At 42.3% G+C, this 19,747-nt stretch overlaps 1 protein-coding gene and 1 non-coding gene across 4 annotated transcripts in view; both read left to right on the forward strand.

The window, feature by feature from the left end:
- The first annotated feature begins 5,129 nt into the window (after positions 1-5,129).
- Positions 5,130-5,212, forward strand: trnal-cag. The gene has a single exon. It is a non-coding gene; the product is annotated as a tRNA-Leu (tRNA).
- A 330-nt stretch (positions 5,213-5,542) lies between these two features.
- The window catches only part of chchd3a (coiled-coil-helix-coiled-coil-helix domain containing 3a), a 203,861-nt gene continuing 189,656 nt past the window's right edge, over positions 5,543-19,747 (forward strand). The window contains exons 1-3 of one of the 3 annotated variants that reach the window (XM_034163454.1): positions 5,543-5,754; positions 13,387-13,728; positions 13,984-14,206. In XM_034163454.1, the coding sequence (XP_034019345.1) occupies positions 5,674-5,754; positions 13,387-13,728; positions 13,984-14,206 (646 nt within the window). In that variant the 5' untranslated portion in view covers positions 5,543-5,673. The remainder of the gene's footprint in view (positions 5,755-13,386; positions 13,729-13,983; positions 14,207-19,747) is intronic. The other 2 variants (XM_034163455.1, XM_034163456.1) reach the window with 2 other exon arrangements.

Below are 19,747 nucleotides of genomic sequence, written 5' to 3' on the forward strand. Positions count from 1 at the left end.
GAAAATGAATGAATGGTCCATTTTAGGGGTGGCCAAAATCATAATGCAAAATATATACACACATCATACTTCTCCTCCACTCCAGACTTTCTCAAACAATACCACAACTTTTCTCTTGGTACACTGCTGCAGGATTTGTCTAAATCCACAAACACACAATGCAACACCTTCTGGCCTTTGTACTTTTCATTTAGCACTCTGAGTGCAAACATTGCATCTGTAGTGCTTTTTCTCAGAATGAAACCATATTAGGTGTATGTCGTCTGGACATCTGTCTTTCTGCTGTTCATCCTCTTCATGTCTGTTTTTACTTTACTCTTACTTATGTTGTGTGGGCCGCCTGAAGAGGAGGTACTGCTGGCCTACGCCAGAGGGCGCCCTGCCTGTAGTCGGGTTTCAGGCACCAGGGGGCGCAGTTACCACCCAGGAGCCATGACTGACAGCTGTCAGCAATTATCATCACTGCGCCATAAAAACCTGGAGGACACACCACATCTCTGCCGAGATATCAGCTTACCTTACAGGTAAACTCTCAGCCATTTGACTGTGCTGTACGCATGTGATCTCTTTCTCTGAGTTTTTGCAGGAGTTCCTGTTGACTGCCGTCAGCTGGGAGCTGGGTTTGTGGTCAGTGGAGGAGTGACGTCTTCACCCCTCACTCCAAACCGGATAAGCAGAATTTTCAGGTTCTTCCCGAACTGTGTTCCCATGTAGATGGTGGAGGTGTTTTTTGTCCCACCCTATTACAGTGAGAACGTGTTTTGCTGACTGCTTACTGGGTGTTCACACACCCACCCTTAACCTGTTTTTGTTCCTGCCAGCAGTACCAGATCTGACAGCTGGAAGCAGAGGCCACCTGGGGACTTGGCGGCTTCGGTATACTGCAGGTCTTCGTTGGCGGCGGAACCTTGTGGGCCCTGGCTCTTCTCTGGATAGGCGTCTCCTACCCTCAGGCCTGCCCACACGTAACTTATTGTATCTTGTGATTGACTGTCTAAAAGCAGTATTCGACCTGTTGTGCACATTTGCCGCAATTTATCTATTGACTGTTCATTTACGCCCCCCTGTTGTGGGTCCGTGCATTACACTTTCCCCAACAACTTATATGCTACACTTGCACTAATAAACTGCTCAGACTGTTTCTGTGCGTCAGAATGCCCCCCGAGCATCTGCCCAACCCTTTTTTTTTATGAAAGTTGGTTAAACACTCACCCTAAATTAAATAAATTTCATGTTAAAGTTGCTTAAACACCCACCCTATATTAAATTAAATGACGTTTGTGACCCCCAAGACATCGTAAAAAGCAAAAATAATGCGTTTTCACAAGATATTTCTTGTTGCTTCTCCATCTTGCCAGAGTTCTGCAAATGACCCAAAATAACTTATTTTGCACAGGGAATATTTTTGTGTCTATTAATTATTTTACCCATGCACACAATATATTATTTATTTATTATTTTTTTTAAACAAGCGCAGTCACATGACAATGACGTCCCTTTGAGAGTTTGCAGTACAAGAATTGTGCACAAGACAGAATGGAACTGGCATTGTTTGGCGCCAAACTGGTGAGTTATGTGGAGTTATGTGTATGGAGGGGTACAATTAGATCAGTTAGCAGCAACACACATCAGCAAAAATGTCTTTGACAATTTAGTTTAGCCCAAAAGATAATGATAGCCTACATCTACTGTGATAGGCTAAGTAGTTGATCCATATTTGTCTCAGAGATAATCTCATGAATGCACCTTTTCGGGAAGTAGGGTATTACTCATTTGTTTGAAGTTGACCAACAAATTCAGTGTGTTTTGATATACAACCTGAAAGGTTGTGACTGAACAGAATGTAGACATTTTTAGTTGTCCCTTTTATGTTCTTCTGTAACCTGCAAAGCTTTTGAATTAAGAGGTTAGTGTTGTGTGGGCCGCCAGAAGAGGAGGTACTGCTGGCCCACCACCAGAGGGCGCCCTGCCTGAAGTGCGGGCTTCAGGCACGAGAGGGTGCTGCCGCCATGGACACAGCCGGGGGTGACGTGACAGCTGTCGCTCATTACCTCTTGACAGCTGTCACCCATCTACTCAACATCATCTCACTGTTGGGGAAAGTGAGGAACACGGACCCACAACAGGGGGCGCAAATGAACGGACAATGAAGAAGTCAAATAACAAGGATTTACTGTTGTGAATTCGCACAACAAACACAACAGATCACAATTGTAAGAATAAACCAATTCTACTGGTGACGTGTGGGCAGGCTCGACGATAGGAGACGTCCGTCCGAGTCGAACCGGAACCACCCGATTTCCTCTGCCACCGAACCCCGGGAATACTGGAGCCGCCAAGTCCCGAACTCCCAGGTGGCCACTGCCTCCGCTCGTCGGATCCGGTACTGCTGGCGAGGAACAGAAACAGTCAGATGTGGGTGCGGCTGCACCCAGCAACACGTAGGGTGGAAACACCACCTCCACCTCTAGTCACAAACAATATTGCAGTAAAGGGTACTTATCCGATATGGATCAAGTTCAGTCTTCAGCTGTCTTAAGCACAAGCAAAAACAGGTTAGTCCTCAGAAATATGATGACTGGCTGAGTGCGTTACCTTCCTGGTAGAACGATATCTCGGCAATGAGATGGAGATGCCGTCCAGCTGATATACCCCTCAGCTGATGAATGTCAGCTGTTTCAGGTGATGGGTGACGGCTGTCACCTGGGCTGCTCCTCTTCAGCGGCAGCGCCCTCCGGTGCCTGGAGCCCGCACTCCAGGCGGGGCGCCCTCTGGTGGTGGTGGGCCAGCAGTACCTCCTCTTCAGCGGCCCACACAACACTCACTCCATAAAGACCAGACGTCATCTCCACCTCGTTGCCGAGATATCATACTTCATTGGAGGTAATATCCTCAGCCGTTTTGTAATTGCAATATTTGTATATTGTGAGTGTTTGCAGGAGTACCAGTTCCTCCGTCAGTGGAAGCTGTGAGAGCGCTGAAGGCACTCTTTTCCCCTGAGGAATCTACAGTACTCTGCAAGTTATTGAGTGAGAGGTAGAGGTGGCATTCCCACCGTTGTTGTTACTGGGTGTACACACACCCACACTTGATTGTCTTTGTTCTTCGCCAGCAGTACCAGATCCGACAGTCGGGGACGGTGATCACCTGGGAATTCGGGACTTGGCGGCTCCAGTATTCACCAGGTTCTGGGGCGGCGGAAATCGTGTGGTTCCGGCTCTTCTTAGGACAGACGTCTTCTATCCTCGAGCCTGCCCACACGTCACCTTTGTGTATTGACTGTTATGATATTCTGAGATTGTCTGTATGTTCGTTGTGCACATTCACAACATTAAATTGTTATTTTGGCTCATCTATTGACCGTTCATTTGCGCCCCCTGTTGTGGGTCCGTGTCACTACACTTTCCCAACAGTTAGTTTATTGTATAATAGAGCTATATGTTTATATAGTTGTATAATTGTCTATGGTGCATTTGTTGTTTGACTTCTGACAAAAAAAGAAAAAAAAATAGACCAAAATTAACCTCATATCTTCACATCTCAAAGGAACCTTTCCAGAAAAAGTGATTTCATTATATCGTGATACATATCGATATTGACTAAAATGAAAAAAAAGATATCGCCCAGCCCTAACACAGGTGTTGTGATTCAAACTCCACCCTTGTCCATTCCCAAGTTAATACGTAGGTATTCAAAAATCTGCTAATAAAAATGTCAGTCCCTTCGGCTTCTCCTTTACTTCGCTCAGGGTCATCACAGCAGATCTGAGGTGCATCTACATGTTGATTATGCACAGGTTTTACACCGGATGCCCTTCCTGATACAGGACATTATATGGAGAATGGGCAGAGGTGGCCTTGAACCGGGAACCTTCTGCTCTGGAAATAAGTGCACTGCCCCAAAACTCTACTATCTCTATGGTCCCAATAATGACTAGAGTGGACATCGTCAGTGACTGTAGCAGCCAGGTAACGACCATCTGTGGCTGCCATCTTGAGAGTGACATCACACTGTACACACAGCAACATGCTCACTGTTTACACTACAAATGTTTGGGAAGGGGACATCTTATACGAGAGCAGCACAGTGACTTCACAACTGGAGGGTCCCAGGTTCTCTTCTGTCTTTGGCATTTGCATGTTCTCCCTGTTTGCGTAGGTTTCCTGTAAGTCCTCCGGCTTCCTCCAAACACGTGCAGGTTTGCTGAATTGGTGCGTCTCTACTGACCATGTGTTTGTCTATGTTACAAATACTGACAGGCAGCATGGTGGCTTTGTGGTTAGCACTATTGCCTTACCACAAGAAGGTCATGGGATTGACTGCTACCTGTGACCTTTTTGCGTGGGATCCCTAAGGATACTCCAGCTTCCTCCCACATCCAAAGACATGCAGGTTAGGTGGACTGGAAACTTTAAATTCTCCGTAGATATGCATGTGGGTGTGAATGTGTTGATTTGTCTATATGTGGCCCTGCAAAAGACTGGCGTTCTGTCCAGGGTGTACCCTGCCTCACACCCTATGACTACTTGGATAGACTCCAGCACCCCTGTGACCCTGCTGGAATAGCGTGAGTCCAGAATTTAATTATCAACATCCATTGTTCACTGTTGTTAGCTACTATCCTTGATTTCTCGAAAAAGATTAATCCTATCAACATTCGGTTGTAGCGGCGTTCATCCTTGACACCAAATACATAAACATACCAAACGACAAATATCAGCTCTCCCCAGTTTTTCCGTGATCGAAGCCATACGCATGTACACAGAGGCCATTTGACTTCAAATATACAGATGACATTGGTGATGGGTCCTCATTTTAATTCAAAGTGCAATTCCTTGATACTTTCATTGGAGAATGTGTGAATGAGAACCGTTTATATATATATAAAAAAACACTTATTTTTCCACTAATGAGAATTACAGGCTAGAAATCTATGTCTGCCACAGCCACCAGATGGCAGGGATTTTATGTGACGTCATTGACTTGAGTTGTGGACGTTGGTTTTGCCGTCAGTCCAGCGGTGGGTCGTAAACTCATGCCCCTCCCAAATTAGTACAATGAATTTGAGAAGGCCCCCCCCCCCCCCACTAGTAACTTTATCTATATACTCAGAGAGCCGTGCGTTAATTGTCAGGATGGCCGAGCGGTCTAAGGCGCTGCGTTCAGGTCGCAGTCTCCCCTGGAGGCGTGGGTTCGAATCCCACTTCTGACAACACTTTTTATTTTGATTATCTGAAAAACACGCAAAACTAATTAAACTAATCACTCAAACTCAGTGTGTCCTTTGGAGTCATTAATATTTTAAGATCGTGCGCTTTATCCGACCAATCATTTAATCCATTTTAATGTACGACGTGTACGACAAATAATGTACTCATGTAATAAATACAATTACAAACAAAACACCGGGAAAGAACTTTATAGCAGAATTACTCATTTAATTACCTTTACAGTGTTGTCCGACTTTGACACCGGGCAAATCTTAACCAATCAACACCGCCGATACGCAGCATTCTCCAATCAGCTCTCACGTTCTTCGTAGGCTAATGCTAAGGAAGTGTGGCTACACCCCCGGGATTTTTGTGTACCCAGCTCTGTGGGGCGTAAATGCCGTTAAAAGTTTGTCGAAATACTGTTTTTTCATTTTACATGTAGGCGTTTGTTACCGTGACAATGGGAGCGAACAACAGCAGCGGCCGTGTGTCGTTTGAGTCGGATGAGAAGGAGAACATAACTGTGGTGAAGGGCATCCGGGTAAGTGACAGCTAGCACACACATTGTCAAACAACAACACGTTTCACACACCACAAGCTTTTAAAAGTGTCTGTCAGACACGACTTCAGATCAGAAACACTAAGTTTTATCTAACCACAACTTATAATATAATGAAGGCAAAGCCTTTGGCCGAGCAGCGTTTTTCTCTGTGGAAAAATATTAAAGTTGTTTGAAATACTGTAAAAATTGAAGAATCAATTGGACAGTATTTTCTCCAGGGGTTAATGATTTCATTAAAAACGTGATGCTTACACAACAAAAGATATTTATTCTCCTGACTTGTGTGGCATTGACAACACGTATAACATGTATTAAACAGCAATTATGAATATACTGAGAAATATTTAATGACAATATTATAAAACAACATTTTAATTCAATGAAAGTAGGACTTATGCAATGTGCAATGTAAAAATATTTATTACAGGACTTCTAATTATAAATAAGCAACAAATTAGTAACAGTTCACAGTATTTCTCTATGTAAAATGTTATAGTACCTGCCATTATGAATAAGCAACTAATTATTAACAGTTCATACTGTTTCTATATATGTCATAGTAATTTCATTCTTTCTTCAAGATCTGTAATCAATGTCACAACAATATGTTATTTATGGCTAATTCACAAATTTGATTATAAATGACTATTACCACTGAGCACTTTTTAAGAAGCTGATCCATTACATAGTCAGATTTCATCTGCTTCAATTACTTTTACGACTATCTGAAGAATACAGGATTACTGCACAGGGTATAAGTCTGCTACCTTTTCTCTCTCTCTCTCTCTCTCTCTCTCTTATTTTTTGTGGATGTTAAGCCGCCTGACTTACACTTCAGTCCAGCTGGTGGCAATAATGCTCTGAAGAAGAAGAAGAAGAAAGTCAGATTTTGGGCAAATTTTTTCCAAACTACTTTGTTGATTGAAGCTACACAGTTTGGTGGTAGTGCGGCTTTCTCAGTGTATTCCTACGCCAGCCTTTCGTGGTGTGATGATGTAACGCCATTTCTACGCGTTTGTGCAAAAAAGTTCTCCCATCATGCACCTCGGTCTCTCCCATCATGCTTCTTGTGTACTTCCTATTTGCGGTGACGAAAGTGTACTTCCGGTTTTTGGTCATGGCGGAAACTGAGTTGGATTGACTACGAACTCACTTGCAAGCTCGGTAACAAAGAATTTAACAGTTTCAGTCAACGTTCAACAAGCGTCATTCAGTGTTTTTTGAACTAGACAAGTCCTCAGAGTGCATGCCTTCTGTACAGCACAAATACTGCAATACCCATGGATAAATTCCTCAAAATAAAAACGCTTAAAATCTATACTGAAGTTAATTTTTATGAAATTAATTACTTCCTCCAGTGAAGATGGAGATTATGTTTTTGCCCCTGTTCGTTTGTTTGTGAACAACCTGGAGCCCACAATTTTTCATATATCATTATGAACTTTTTACTGAAGATTTGTATCTTGATAGGCAAGAATTGAGTCAGTTTTCAAGGTCAAAGGTCAGAGTCAGGAAAAATCTTGAAAGTTGGAAAAAAATCCCTATCCTTTATTGTTATTGAACAAATTTTCAAAAATTCATAACTCTGTCAAAAAAGAACGTTATGTAGGATGGTATCCTTTATCGACTGACAGAATCTGATCCGGATTACAGATTTTGTGGCCATTTAAATTTAACATTGAAAACCCCATTCAATGTATATTTTACATTATATCTTGGCTCTCTGAGACTGGCACTCACTATCACTAAGTTTGATCCGGTGTCGCAGAATGAACGGGCCCCTCAAAAAATCGGTCCGCCCTGCCTTCACTGCACATGCGTCATTAGCCGCAGTTCACGGATTATCACGTCGTTTCTGCTTCAAACTGCACTCCAGTCATCATCTATGTCCGTGACAGATATCTGAAGCTTTTGTACAACAATCATTTCCACATAAATTCAGCATTATTTTATCATAAAAGATGGAGCAAGCGATCAGAGCGCTGCGGCTACACAAGCTGCTAGCTGATGCATTCACTGCACGTCGGTCATTTCAAAGCGTCACAGATATCGCCTCGTTTCTGCTTAAAACTGACTTTAGAATGATTTAAGAAGTTTCATCTTGTCATCTGATGTTTAATAATCCCATTAATCCATTTGATCCCTCTGGGTGAAGAGACTCTGTATTTGATGGGCGGCTAAGCTCCGAAATGATGCATGCGCAGTGGAGGCAGGACGGACCAATTTTTAGGGGCGTACCGTTCAGTCTGCGACACTGGTGTCTGATCCGGATTATGGTTTTGTGGACATTTGAGTTTCATATTGAAAACCCCTTTTGGTGTACATTTTGCATTATATCTCAATCAGAAGGGCTTCAATCATTCTCATATTTGAAAGTGAGGTGTAGACTGGTGCTCACTGTCACCTGAGAGTTTGATCTGATCTGGAGTGTAGATTTTGTGAATGAATTACTACATACTCATCGTACTGTCACATGTTCTCCGATGCCCTTCTGCGCTGCCAGCTGATGTTAAATATAGCTTGAGAGGCTGAAGTCGATCAGTTAACTCTTCACTTAGCACGGCTCAGTCTATTCTAACTCTGGTCAGATGACCAGGTTACCAAGAGGTCAACATGCTGCACATGTTGTACTGTTCTTTTTGTCACACACCAGAGGTGTACAGCTTTGTGGCCCAAAGATGATGTCAACATCCACCACCAGATTATAAAGCCCCATTTAAAAATAAATAAATAGTTTATCATCCTTGACATCAGAAGAAGTGCAGGTGGGTGGATTTTTTTCTTAGAAACAGGTATATACAATGTCATTTCAACCCTGAAAATGACATACAGCACCTGCATACCAAGTGAAGAATGGGGATGAGCATCGAGAACTAGTTCTTTTCGAGAATCGTTAAGAAATTATTCTATCATCCACATCAATAGCCTTTTTGCTTAACGGTTCCCTTATCGGTCTTTCAGAGCGGCCGTTGTTTTTGAGGGTGTTTGTCGGGAAAAAGATAATTTCTCTTTGTTGATTGCAGACTTGCTTCTGTAATGGCTCAGCTTTGAAGCTTGAAGCAATGAAGCATTGCTCCAACCCACTGCTTTGTTGGTTCTTTGCTTCGCTGCTTTTCAGAAGCGGCAAGTCTGCTTCTTAACCCCTCTCAAAGCCATTTAAAGATGTCAATCATGAGTCACTTTTGTGCAGATTAAAGTCACTAACTGGGACTCTTGTCTTGTTGTGGGCAAGAAACGAGAATCGTACTCCGTTCCGTTTGCACAGCTCCAAATGCTTCGCAGCTTTGTGCCGAGTCCCGTTTGAATCCGGTCAGAATTAATAACTTCAAAGTGAATCGCTGTATTAAATCAAATGACACCTCTTTCCAAATGTTGTAAAACAAACAATAAACTACAGTCAAGTACAACTACAATCCTCCTAAAATGAAACGTCCTGCGTTCTTTATGAATTACATCGTGACGTGCAATGCAGCTGAGCTCAGAGGTATGGAGTGATATTCATACCAGTAATGTCTGAAAGGAAATGCTTTTGATAAAACTACAGATCTTGTTTATTTCTGTTTATATCCAGAGATCAAGGATCTAGTGAACAATTTCATATTTACAGTTGTGCTCAGAAGTTGACATACCCTGGCAGAATTTTTGCTTTCTTGGCCATTTTTAAGAGAATATGAATGACAACACAAAAACTTTTTTTTCACTCATGGTTAGTGGTTGGGTGAAGCCATTTATTGTCAAACAACTGTGTTTCCTCTTTTTAAATCAAAATGACAAGAGAACTACCCAAATCAACCTGATCAAAAATTTACATATCCCCGTTCTTAAGACTGTGTATTGCCCCCTTCAACATCAGTGACAGCTTGGAGTCTTTTGTGGTAGTTGTGGATGAGGCTCTCTGATGGTGAAGCTGCCACTGAATATGTTTTGGACTTTATTTACATCAATTATGAAGAAATACAAACAATATGGTACTCTATGGTAAATCTGCATGGAGTAGACATTTCTCAAAAACTGAGTGACTGTGCAAGAAGTAGAAGAGTGAGGAAAGCCACCAAGACACCCAGACAACCCAGAAGAAGTTATAGGCTTACGTGGCTGTGATTGGAGGAATTATGCACAGTGCAAGCTTTGCATTTTGTATCACCACTTATCCATCTTCATGATGAAGTGGTATAGAGGAGGATTTTCTTAAAAAGAAGACCTGAAAGTTTAGCGACAAATTGTCAGAAGGTACATCTGAGATGCAAGCCTGGATTTGATCTGTTTTGGTGAAAGAAAATCCTTCTCTGCTGTACTCCACTATGAAGCTAAGAGTAGTGATACAAAATGCAATGCATGCACTGTGCACAATTTCTCCAATCACAGCCACTTGTATTGTATAATATCCCTGCAGATGCTTTTTCTTTATTAGCTTTTCAAAATAGATTTATTTATTTATTTATTGCTGTGTCCCAATTACCCCTCTCACTGGAGAAAACAAGCTGGCTGGTTTGAGAGTCCTGGTCTGGTTAGTTATATAGTTATCTGTGCAAAGCTAAGTTTTATTTTCTCTTGTGAGCAGTGCAAACTTTTCCACGACAGTAACTGGTTACTGCAAATCTTAACTGTGCCAACTGCAGCTCCCCATGGGGGGGGGAAATCAACCTGTAGTCTGTTCTTCCCTACAAACAAGTGGAGAAGGTGAGTTGTGGAGTGAAATCATGGGACATAAATGGGTCTGAGTCTCCAGCAGTAACCCCCCCCCCCCCCCCCCCCCCCCCAAAATGACAGGGTTTGATTTGTTTTTACCACTGCACAGTTAAATAAAAAAATGTGTGAAGGTAAAGATTTCGGAGCAGTAATATATTAATTGAACTTGGTGAAAGGATGTATATGTCAAAAGCAATGGTGGGCACAGTTCCGTTAATCAAAACTTTTTGTTGGCGGATTAGCTTTTCTGCTAACTTTAAAAACCATAAGCGGACCAATTAGTTTCCGCAAATTTTTTTTGCATAGTTAGTAAGGGTGAAATACATTTGTAAACCCTAAAATCATACATGTTGGTTCCAGTCTGCTACATATTTTGCAGCACTTAGGCAGCTGAGAGGAGTTGCGCTCAACTCTACCCCAGCGGAATGGTCCTGGCTACCAGGCTGCCACAAAAAAACAACAAAACCCCCCCCCCAAAAGTCATTATCCTTCACAACGTACAGCGGTGCAGCCATCATTCAGACATCTTTAAAAAGATAGCAGGTTTGACTTATGGTTTTGATTTATAAATCAAATGAATCCGAATAGAATAACTACAATAATGTCAACTCTATCATTTGTACAAAGTGAAAATATAACACATATCTTTTAATTTCAAAATAATGCACTAATTCTGAAGTTTTGAACATTAACACACACAGATGCCCAAAGGGATTATGGTAACACACACAGATGCCCAAAGGGATTATGGGTAAACTGAGCCACCGCTCACACTGATTGGTTGATTCATTCATTCTATGCAAAAAAAAAAAAAAAACACAAGTTACTGTAACGTGTGTTGGTGTTTACAGATAAATGTGCTTTTGGAAAATATGTCATTTTTTTCCTTTGTTAAAAAAGGCATTCGCAAAACTGAAAAGTCTGTTAAGTTGTGATTCAGGTCGACAACAGTGTGATATAACCGGGCACCATTCCTGCTGCCATCCAGTAGATGGGTCAAAATGCATAGAACCCTGCCATCTACTGGCAGTGTACAGTGTGTACTGTGAAGGATAATGACTCTTTCCTACATCAGTGGGCAGGGCAAACAAGAAGCGCTGACTCATTGGTTGTGTTTGGGTTTGTGTTTGGGTTTGTGATTGTCTTTGATTCTATCAGAAGTGTTGGCAGTGTTTAAACTCAAAATCGGCTTGTCAGTAGCTGAGAGTGTAGCGGAGGCTATACTGAAAGTTATCGGTTAGCTGTAGCTTCCAATAATTTTTTTTTTTTTTTTTTTTTTGTGGTTTATTGGTTTAGCATTATAAAAGATAAATTTCGGTTTGCTGATTAGCGGTTATCAAAGCTAACTGTTTGGTTAGCTGTGCCCACCACTGGTCAAAATTTAGCAAGTTTAAAAAAGATCTGAGTGATCTGTGTCAAGTTCTACAACATGCGCTGGTGTGCTTTGCCGCATCATGACATAATGGAACCGCCTTGAGTATTGAATGGCAACCACTCAGGCAGACAGCCTATCTATTCCCACATCTCTAAAATAACATCTATCTACAGTAGTCAGGTGAAATGTGGGCGTCCCCTCAGCTAGCCACCTGTATGCTGGATCATGCACAGAGAAATGCACCACATGGCCAAAACGTCAAAGCTGACGCTCCCTCACAATGCAAGTGATACGCCTTGTGTTTTTCTCCCTAAGTAACTGCTCATTTGATACAAAGTCATTCCAGAGGTACCCAAAGATCCTCCAAAGAGTCTTGATACCAAAGACATCCAATCGTCCCCTTAGGTCACTGCGTAGTGGTCAAGTCTCACAACCATACAGTAAGTCACTTAGCAGCAGGGCCGTAAAGATTTGGACCCTCATTCTCCTGCAAAGATATTGCCATTGCCAAATGCCTCTGTCCAACGACCTCTTGACTCCATAAGCTCTTCCAGTTGTCTCTTGATCTCAAATGAGGAGGACCCAAAAACGTGTATATCACTGCTGATATGAGTAAATGTCTCTACAAGTTCAGCACATTGAAATCATACGAATACACTTTGGTGACTGAGTCTAGAAAGTCATTAAAAGCCTTCCTCTTAGTCTCGATCCATGACTGTTGGAAATCCAGATGTTACAGTTCCTCACTCAGCTTCTCAAGTGAGGCAAACAGGGTGTCCATTGATTCCACAAATATCACATCATCTGCAAAGTCAAGTTCTGTAAGCCTTTCCTTGCCAACAGAAACACTCAAGTCACTTGGTTTCCACAACCCAACCCAACACCCAAGCACTGAACAATGTAGGAACCAGAACACACCCCTGATGAACGCCAGTTTTCACTGGGAATTCAGTCTCTGCCTCCGTTCTGCACAGCACTCATTATATCTGTGTCAAGGCTGACTATGTTGTCCAAGAACTTCTTGGGGGTCCCACAAGTTCTCAGAATGTCTAAGATTTGCTGGAGCTTTGCACATGTAGCAGCAAGCTCAAGATTTTAAATTTAACATATTGTGAGAGGAATTATTGGATAGGAACATGCTCTCAACCCCCCCCAATATAAACATCATACAGCAGAGAGAAGCGAACAGAAATCATGGAGGCAAGTGATAGTGTCAAATAAATTCACAGGAGAGTCCACGTGGTCATTTTTAAATCCGATAAAGCTGAAGTTTTGATGAACACTTCTTGTTTTCTTTCCGTTTGTCTTTTTCTGCCGAGCCTCATGTTGTTGAAGGGATTGTTGGAGCGCTTATTTTTCTGCAGTTGATGCCACAAATGAAAATTTGTCAAAATCAGTGTCACACAGATGTATGAATGAAGGTTATGAATTTAGTACGATTTAATTGCGCGTGTCGAAGTTCGTTTCAGGGCTGAGCTGGTGTCTTATTGTATGTGCTGATATGTCATTTTGTCAGTGATTTACTGGCATTTTTTTTTTCTTCCCAGCTTTCTGACAATGTCATCAACCGTATGAGAGAACCTCCAGCTCCTCCAAAAGGCTCCTCTTCAGCTCCTCCTGCGGCGGGCAGCCCCACTTCCTCTCCTCTCCCACAGCCTGCGCCTCCCCCCTTTTCCTTGCCTCCACCCCCCTCTCTCATAGAGTCAGCTGTCCCTCCCACGCCTTTTCCGACGGCCCCGTCAACCACAGAGAAGGTGGTTGCATCTGCTCCTTCACCGCCTCCTCCCAAGCAGGTAGCAACACCCGCCGTGCTCCCCTCCAGTCCCCCTCACACTGCTCCCGATGGTCATTATGTGGCTGTGCCTCCTGCTCCTCCTGCTGTTGAGCAGGTAACTTTACCTCCACCTCCTTCTAACACTCGCTTTGCCTTCCTCATTCCTTCTCCCTCTCCTGTTGTAGCTTTTGATTCGCGCGCTCCTCCCTCCTTTGGAATCAGTCCGTCTCCACCCAACATAAATCAGTCCATGTCTGCTTCTTCTTTGCATGTTGCTCCTTCTTCTGTCGCTGAACTTTTTAAAATGAATGACCCCAGCACGACTCCCCCTTCTCCTGACACGGTTCCCCTCTCTTCCCGCGTTTCCAAGCATGCCACCATCCCGCTGCCACCCTTGTGTCCTTCAGAGGATGCCGCGCACTCGCAGCATGCCATGTCATTTGCATCACCTCCCCTACCTGAGGTTACACCTCCTCATGAACCGTCTCCACCTCCTCCTCAGCTCCAGGTGGAGCCCGTGCCTCCCGCTCCGGTCCCTCCACAAGCGGCCGTGCCAGAGTCTGTTCCAGTTTCGACTCCTGCAGCACCAGCTGGTGAGTGTTGACAAAAAGCACATTCACACTATGTTCTGTGCAACGGTTTTCTACAGATATATTAAAGGAAAATAAGAATTCATTATTTTTATTGAGTGATGTCACCAGTATATGTGATTTTTAATAATCCTCAAAGCCGTCAGCTTCAGCAGTTTTGCAGCAGATAAAAAGTTAACATGAAATCTTGGGCTAAAACTGTAGAATAATTGTCATTTCGTCTTGAATTGGTGTTTGTTCCAAACGTCCAGAGATTATACCTTGTCATGGTATTTGCATGGGGGGGAACGTGCCTGCACCAAGTTTTGAACCTCATGTCATTCATTTTGTTCTTACTGTGTGGAGTCATTTAAGCAGTCTCCCAGTAGGTGGCACTTCATGTTCATGTTAATAATCACCCTCATGCAGAATTGCATGATCTGATGTGTATTCGTTTTCAAGTTACTGTGTTAAACATCTCTGAACTGACTGACTCACACGATGGGGACGCCTAAGTCCCGGTTAGCACAGGGCATTTACAGATACCCAACTGCTGGGTGTTAGGTTGTATGGCAACACCCTGACATCGGGGTGAATGTGAGGCATTATTGTAAAGCGCTTTGAGCATCTGATGCAGATGGAAAAGCGCTATATCAGGGGTGGGCAATCATGTGCCATGAAGGGCCAAAGCACTGCAGGTTTTCCTTGCTACCAGTCACCTCAGCAGGTGATTTCATTAATGATAAGGTGTTTCAGCAGGTAATTTCAAGACGACCAGGTGTTTATGTTCAAGGTAGAATCTGCATATTGATTTGGCACAAATTTTACACCGGATGCCCTTATTGACACAACTCCATATTTTATGGAGAAGTGTGGCAGGGGTGGAATTTGAAAAAGGAATCTGTGGCGCGTTATATAGCACAAAATACGACAACGGAGACCCCAGACTGTTGAACAACTGAAGTTGTACATCAAGCAAGATTGGGAAAGAATTCCACCTATAAAGCTTCAACAATTAGCGTCCTCAGTTCCCAAACGCTTATTGAGTGTTGTTAGAAGGAAACGTGATGTAACACAGTGGCAAACATACCACTGTCCCAGCTTTTTTGAAACATGTTGTAGGCATCCATTTCAAAATGAGCAAATATTTGCACAAAAACAATAAAGTTTATCAGTTTGAACATTAAATATCTTGTCTTTGTGGTGTATTCAGTTGAATAAAGGTTGAAGAGGATTTGCAAATCATTGCATTCTGTTTTTATTTACATTTTACACAACATCCCAACTTCATTGGGATTGTAATTCTTATTAGAGTTGTGCAGCTGTAAGTTCTGACCTCAACAGAAGATAGACAGTCTGACGTCTTCCTGTTAGAAAAAGACAAATGTGAATGCTTATTGATAAAAAATGTAAGAAATCTATGTGATTGTTTTTGGAAATGCCTCGTTTTATCCTGTAATTTCCTATTGTGAATGTCATTAATGTGGTTAATTAGAAGGGTTAGGAGGGATTTGAGTGTTGGAGGTCTTATTTTAAGTCCAGCTGTATTGAATTCTAATGATGCTTATTGTGTGGGTGTTTACTTTAAGCCACCTTAAGCTTTTTGCCTCCAGCTTTTCTTACAGTTTGTAATTAGTCTTCATTATTAAAATAGGTCTTGCAGTAACCTTGGTCATATTATGATTCATTGCTATTGCCTAGTTGTTAATGAAATGATTAATTCTTTCTTGTAATAACGGTAATACACTGAAGCTGTAATTAGTAGCCCATCATTACGGCTTGTCAGTATGCAGCTCAAGCTGCCATGGTAACCTATCTTTTTGCACTTTGAGAGTTTCTGTTTCCTTTGTAAAACATATATTAAAAAAAAAACTTTTCTGAACAGTTTCTGAAGAATTTCTCAAATGTCATCCTTTGGTTTTGGAACAGAAAAGTTGGTGTTGATACTTGGTGAAAGCCATTTGTTGTCTGAGTGTTTTGATGTTTGGTCAAGAAGTAATAAGGAGAATGGCCCTGAAGTCCCTCTGTGGTCTTAAACCATCTTCCCCAAGAAGACATTATAGCCAGCTTATTATATACACTCATAAACATTCATCAGGGATGTGTTCTGGTTCCTGCACTTTTCAGTGTTTACACAGATGGAGTTGTGGAAACCAGTGGTTTTCGGTGTCTTTGTTGTCGAGGAAAGATTTACTGGTGTTGACTTTGCAGACAGTTACAGCACTCAAAGCTGACTGAAGAATCTGAATGTCTGGGTTTCTTAGATTATGCCTAAGATCCAGGCTTTCAGTGAGTTCCAGGATTTGGCCATCATAAGTGTAATTGGATGTGGTGAAAGTGTTGACCTTATAGAGATTTTCATTTATCTCGGCAGTGACATTCGTGTGTCTGAGTGGTCAGCATTTGAAACCAAGAGATACCTGGGAAGAGCTTAGACAGTCAGGAGGTTTTTGCTGAAGCATTTATCTTTGTAAGATCCACGTCTTCTGGGTCCATGGCCTGTTTTCTTGTGGCTGCACTAAAAAGATTTTGGCTGTGTCATAGTCTGAGATGCAGAAGACCAGTAGTTAAAATTTTGCGTTAGACTTATAAAAAATATTAGCTCTTTTAAGGTTCCCGACTGGAGTATTTGACAAAGGAAATTCCGAGACAAAATTTGTGTTCGTACTAGTTGTCGTGTAAATAGCCTTTTTATTTTTGCATCAGTTGGTGCATATTCAGTGGATGTGAAACTGCTCTTAGCCCTCAATTCAAAGCATGCGAAAATTAAAAGAAGTGAAAACTTTACTAGCGTCAGTATGTATAAGGGTTGATTCTGTGTTCTTTGGTATAACACTAAATACTAGTGGATTCTTGTTTGTGTTATTTTGAGAACATTGTAAGGAGGAACACTCAACGGATTGAAGTTCCAGAAAAAAAAAGTTTAAATTGTTATTTCCCTGTTTTTGCCTTCCAGAAAATTACGGGGGGATTTCGATGAAGGTAACGGAAATCATTCAGCTGCCAAACATGTTTTCAGCCCTGGCAGGCCTCGTTTCAAACACTGTAGGTTTGCCCTCCAGTCAATGTCGAGCGAGGCTCTCTTGGAAAGGTCTACTGTAACATGTTGCTGTAATTTTCAACAAATGTACGCTGTAAAATGTGCTTCAATATGGTGCCAGTGTTGATATGATTCAAAGGTCCCCCCCTCACTGCCTTGGAAATCAGCCAAAAATCTCACATTTTAGGTATTGGGGAACCCTGGTGATCTTGAAAAATCTGGTGTAAAAATCACCTTCTATCTGTGTTTTCGTTGTTCTGAGCAAGAATTGGTGCCATCTTGCCTTGAGACCAGGACTAACAGGCTTAAACCACATCAGTTGGGAGGCACTGTGGCTTAGCAGTTAGCACTGACACCTCACAGCAAGAAGGTTGTGGGATCGCTTTCTGCCTGGTCCTTTCTGTGTAGATTTTGCATGTTCTTCTAGTGTCTGTGTGGGTTTCTTCTGGGCACTTTGGTTTGGTCCCACAATCAAAAACATGCTTTGTCTGCCTCTGACCAAGGCAACATCGCTACATCTGGAGTTGGTCCCCGGGCACCGGACTGTGGCCACCCACTGCTCCTATTGGTTGGATTGTGTAACTGTAGTTAGGATGGGTTAAATACAGAGGACAAATTTTGTTGTATGCATGTAGAATAATAATAAAGGCCCTTCTTCTTGTTCTTCTTCTTAAATTTTAAACCTTTGTATGATAGTTAGATGGTCCAATTTGCTTTGTCTGTCCCCATCGCATGCCACCATTTTTAGTTTGACTGGAGTTTGAGAGCTCAGTCTTACTCTATCTCCCTTAGTACTGCTTCATAAAATCGGATCCTCTTGGTTCCTCTCTTTTTGTATGGTTGTGAAACGTGGTCACTAACTAGTGTCCTAAGATGAAGACTTGATGTCTTTTCTACTAGGTCTCTTTTGACAATCCTTGGGTACCACTGGAATGACTGTATCAAGTAAGAAGATACTTGGGGAGACTCAAATGAGGAGGATCATTTGCATTACGAGTGAACTATGACAGCTATGACATTTGGCCATATGGTACATTTCTGTGGATGTGACCCATGAAGGTGCCTCAGTGTTGAGAACCCCAGTGGGTGGGTGTTGCCCATGGGGTTGTGCACTTTTCACCTGGCTGTGGCAGATGGATTTTTTTTTTTTAGGGGTGGGGTTGAGCAAGTTATCTGTCTGGGTTGTTGCCATCTGGGACTTGGTTTGACTCTGTGGTGTAGTGACTCTTTGCCCTTGAGTTTTTCATCACTGCATTCTTTCAGACTTGAATTCAATTTATTTAATTTATATAGTGCCAAATCACAACAAAGCTGCATCAAGGTTCTTCACATGAGTAAGGTCTAACTTACCAACCCCTAGAACAAGCACAAAGGCAACAGTGATAAGGAAAAACTCCCTTTGATGATTTGAGGAAGAAACCTCAAGCAGACCAGACTCAAGAGGGGTGACCCACTGCTTAGGTCATTCTAACAGTTACACGACTTGATTTGTTCAGGCAAAATTCTTTTGTCTTAACTGCTCAGCTGCTGACTCAGGATGGCCGTTGTCATGAGATGAGCAGTGGTTTGTTGCATGCTCGATGATCTTCAGTTTAGCTTCTGATGAATTTGTAGCACTGTGTAAAACTTTGGCCAGTAATTTTGTATTGTTGGTGACTGAGTGTGAATGACCCCTGCCTTTATAATGTGCTCTCAACAATTATATTTGACTTTGTACGGCATGTATGCACCTTGCAAGCAATCTCCTGGATCCAGTCATTAGCGACGCGAACAACAGAGGAGCTAGTTTGACTAAATCTTTGCAGAAGCACAGCGTTGGAGGTATTTTATGGTATGACAAATAGTTATTTATGATGCTGTATAAAATTGTGGGAAGAAATTATCTTATGATGGGCTGACATCATTGAAAATGTTCATGGGAAACCTGCAGTGACACCTGCAGGCCTGGAGGTGAAAGTGACCACATGGATTTGAGAAACGGATGTTGAGGGAAGACTCTTTCCCCCACAGGCTTACAATAGTGTGAATTCTGTGATTATTTAGAACCAAACCTTTCTGATAATTAGGGAACAACCCTGTTTACGGTCCATTTTATGGTCCTTTTAAAGCTCAATTTGCGACTGTATAACCAGCATGAACGTCCGCAAATCATCAGACACAAGGCGGTCATTCCCATTCTAATCCATTTCCATCGTTTGCACAGTTTATTTTTCTGTAGGTAATTTGGTCAGCGAGGCTTACTGTGAGGCAGCATCATTCCAACAGCGGTCAGGGCACGGAGTAGTCCATCAAATGTGAAACGGTAATTCTGTATCAGAATCCACATCGATACTTTCGTATGTAGCTGAAATTCACCCATTTCGGTGGCGGTGTCAGTATGCAACTTTCTCTCTCACGCTCAGCTAACAGCTAGCAGCACACGTGGCTGGTGTTCTATTGAATTGTGCGTCTTATCGCATAAATCGACAGTTCCGCGCCCAGACTATACTGCGCATGTATCTGCAGTTGTAGTTGCACGGAGGACA

This window comes from Thalassophryne amazonica, chromosome 22, assembly GCF_902500255.1.
Source record: "Thalassophryne amazonica chromosome 22, fThaAma1.1, whole genome shotgun sequence".
Lineage (NCBI taxonomy): Eukaryota > Metazoa > Chordata > Actinopteri > Batrachoidiformes > Batrachoididae > Thalassophryne > Thalassophryne amazonica.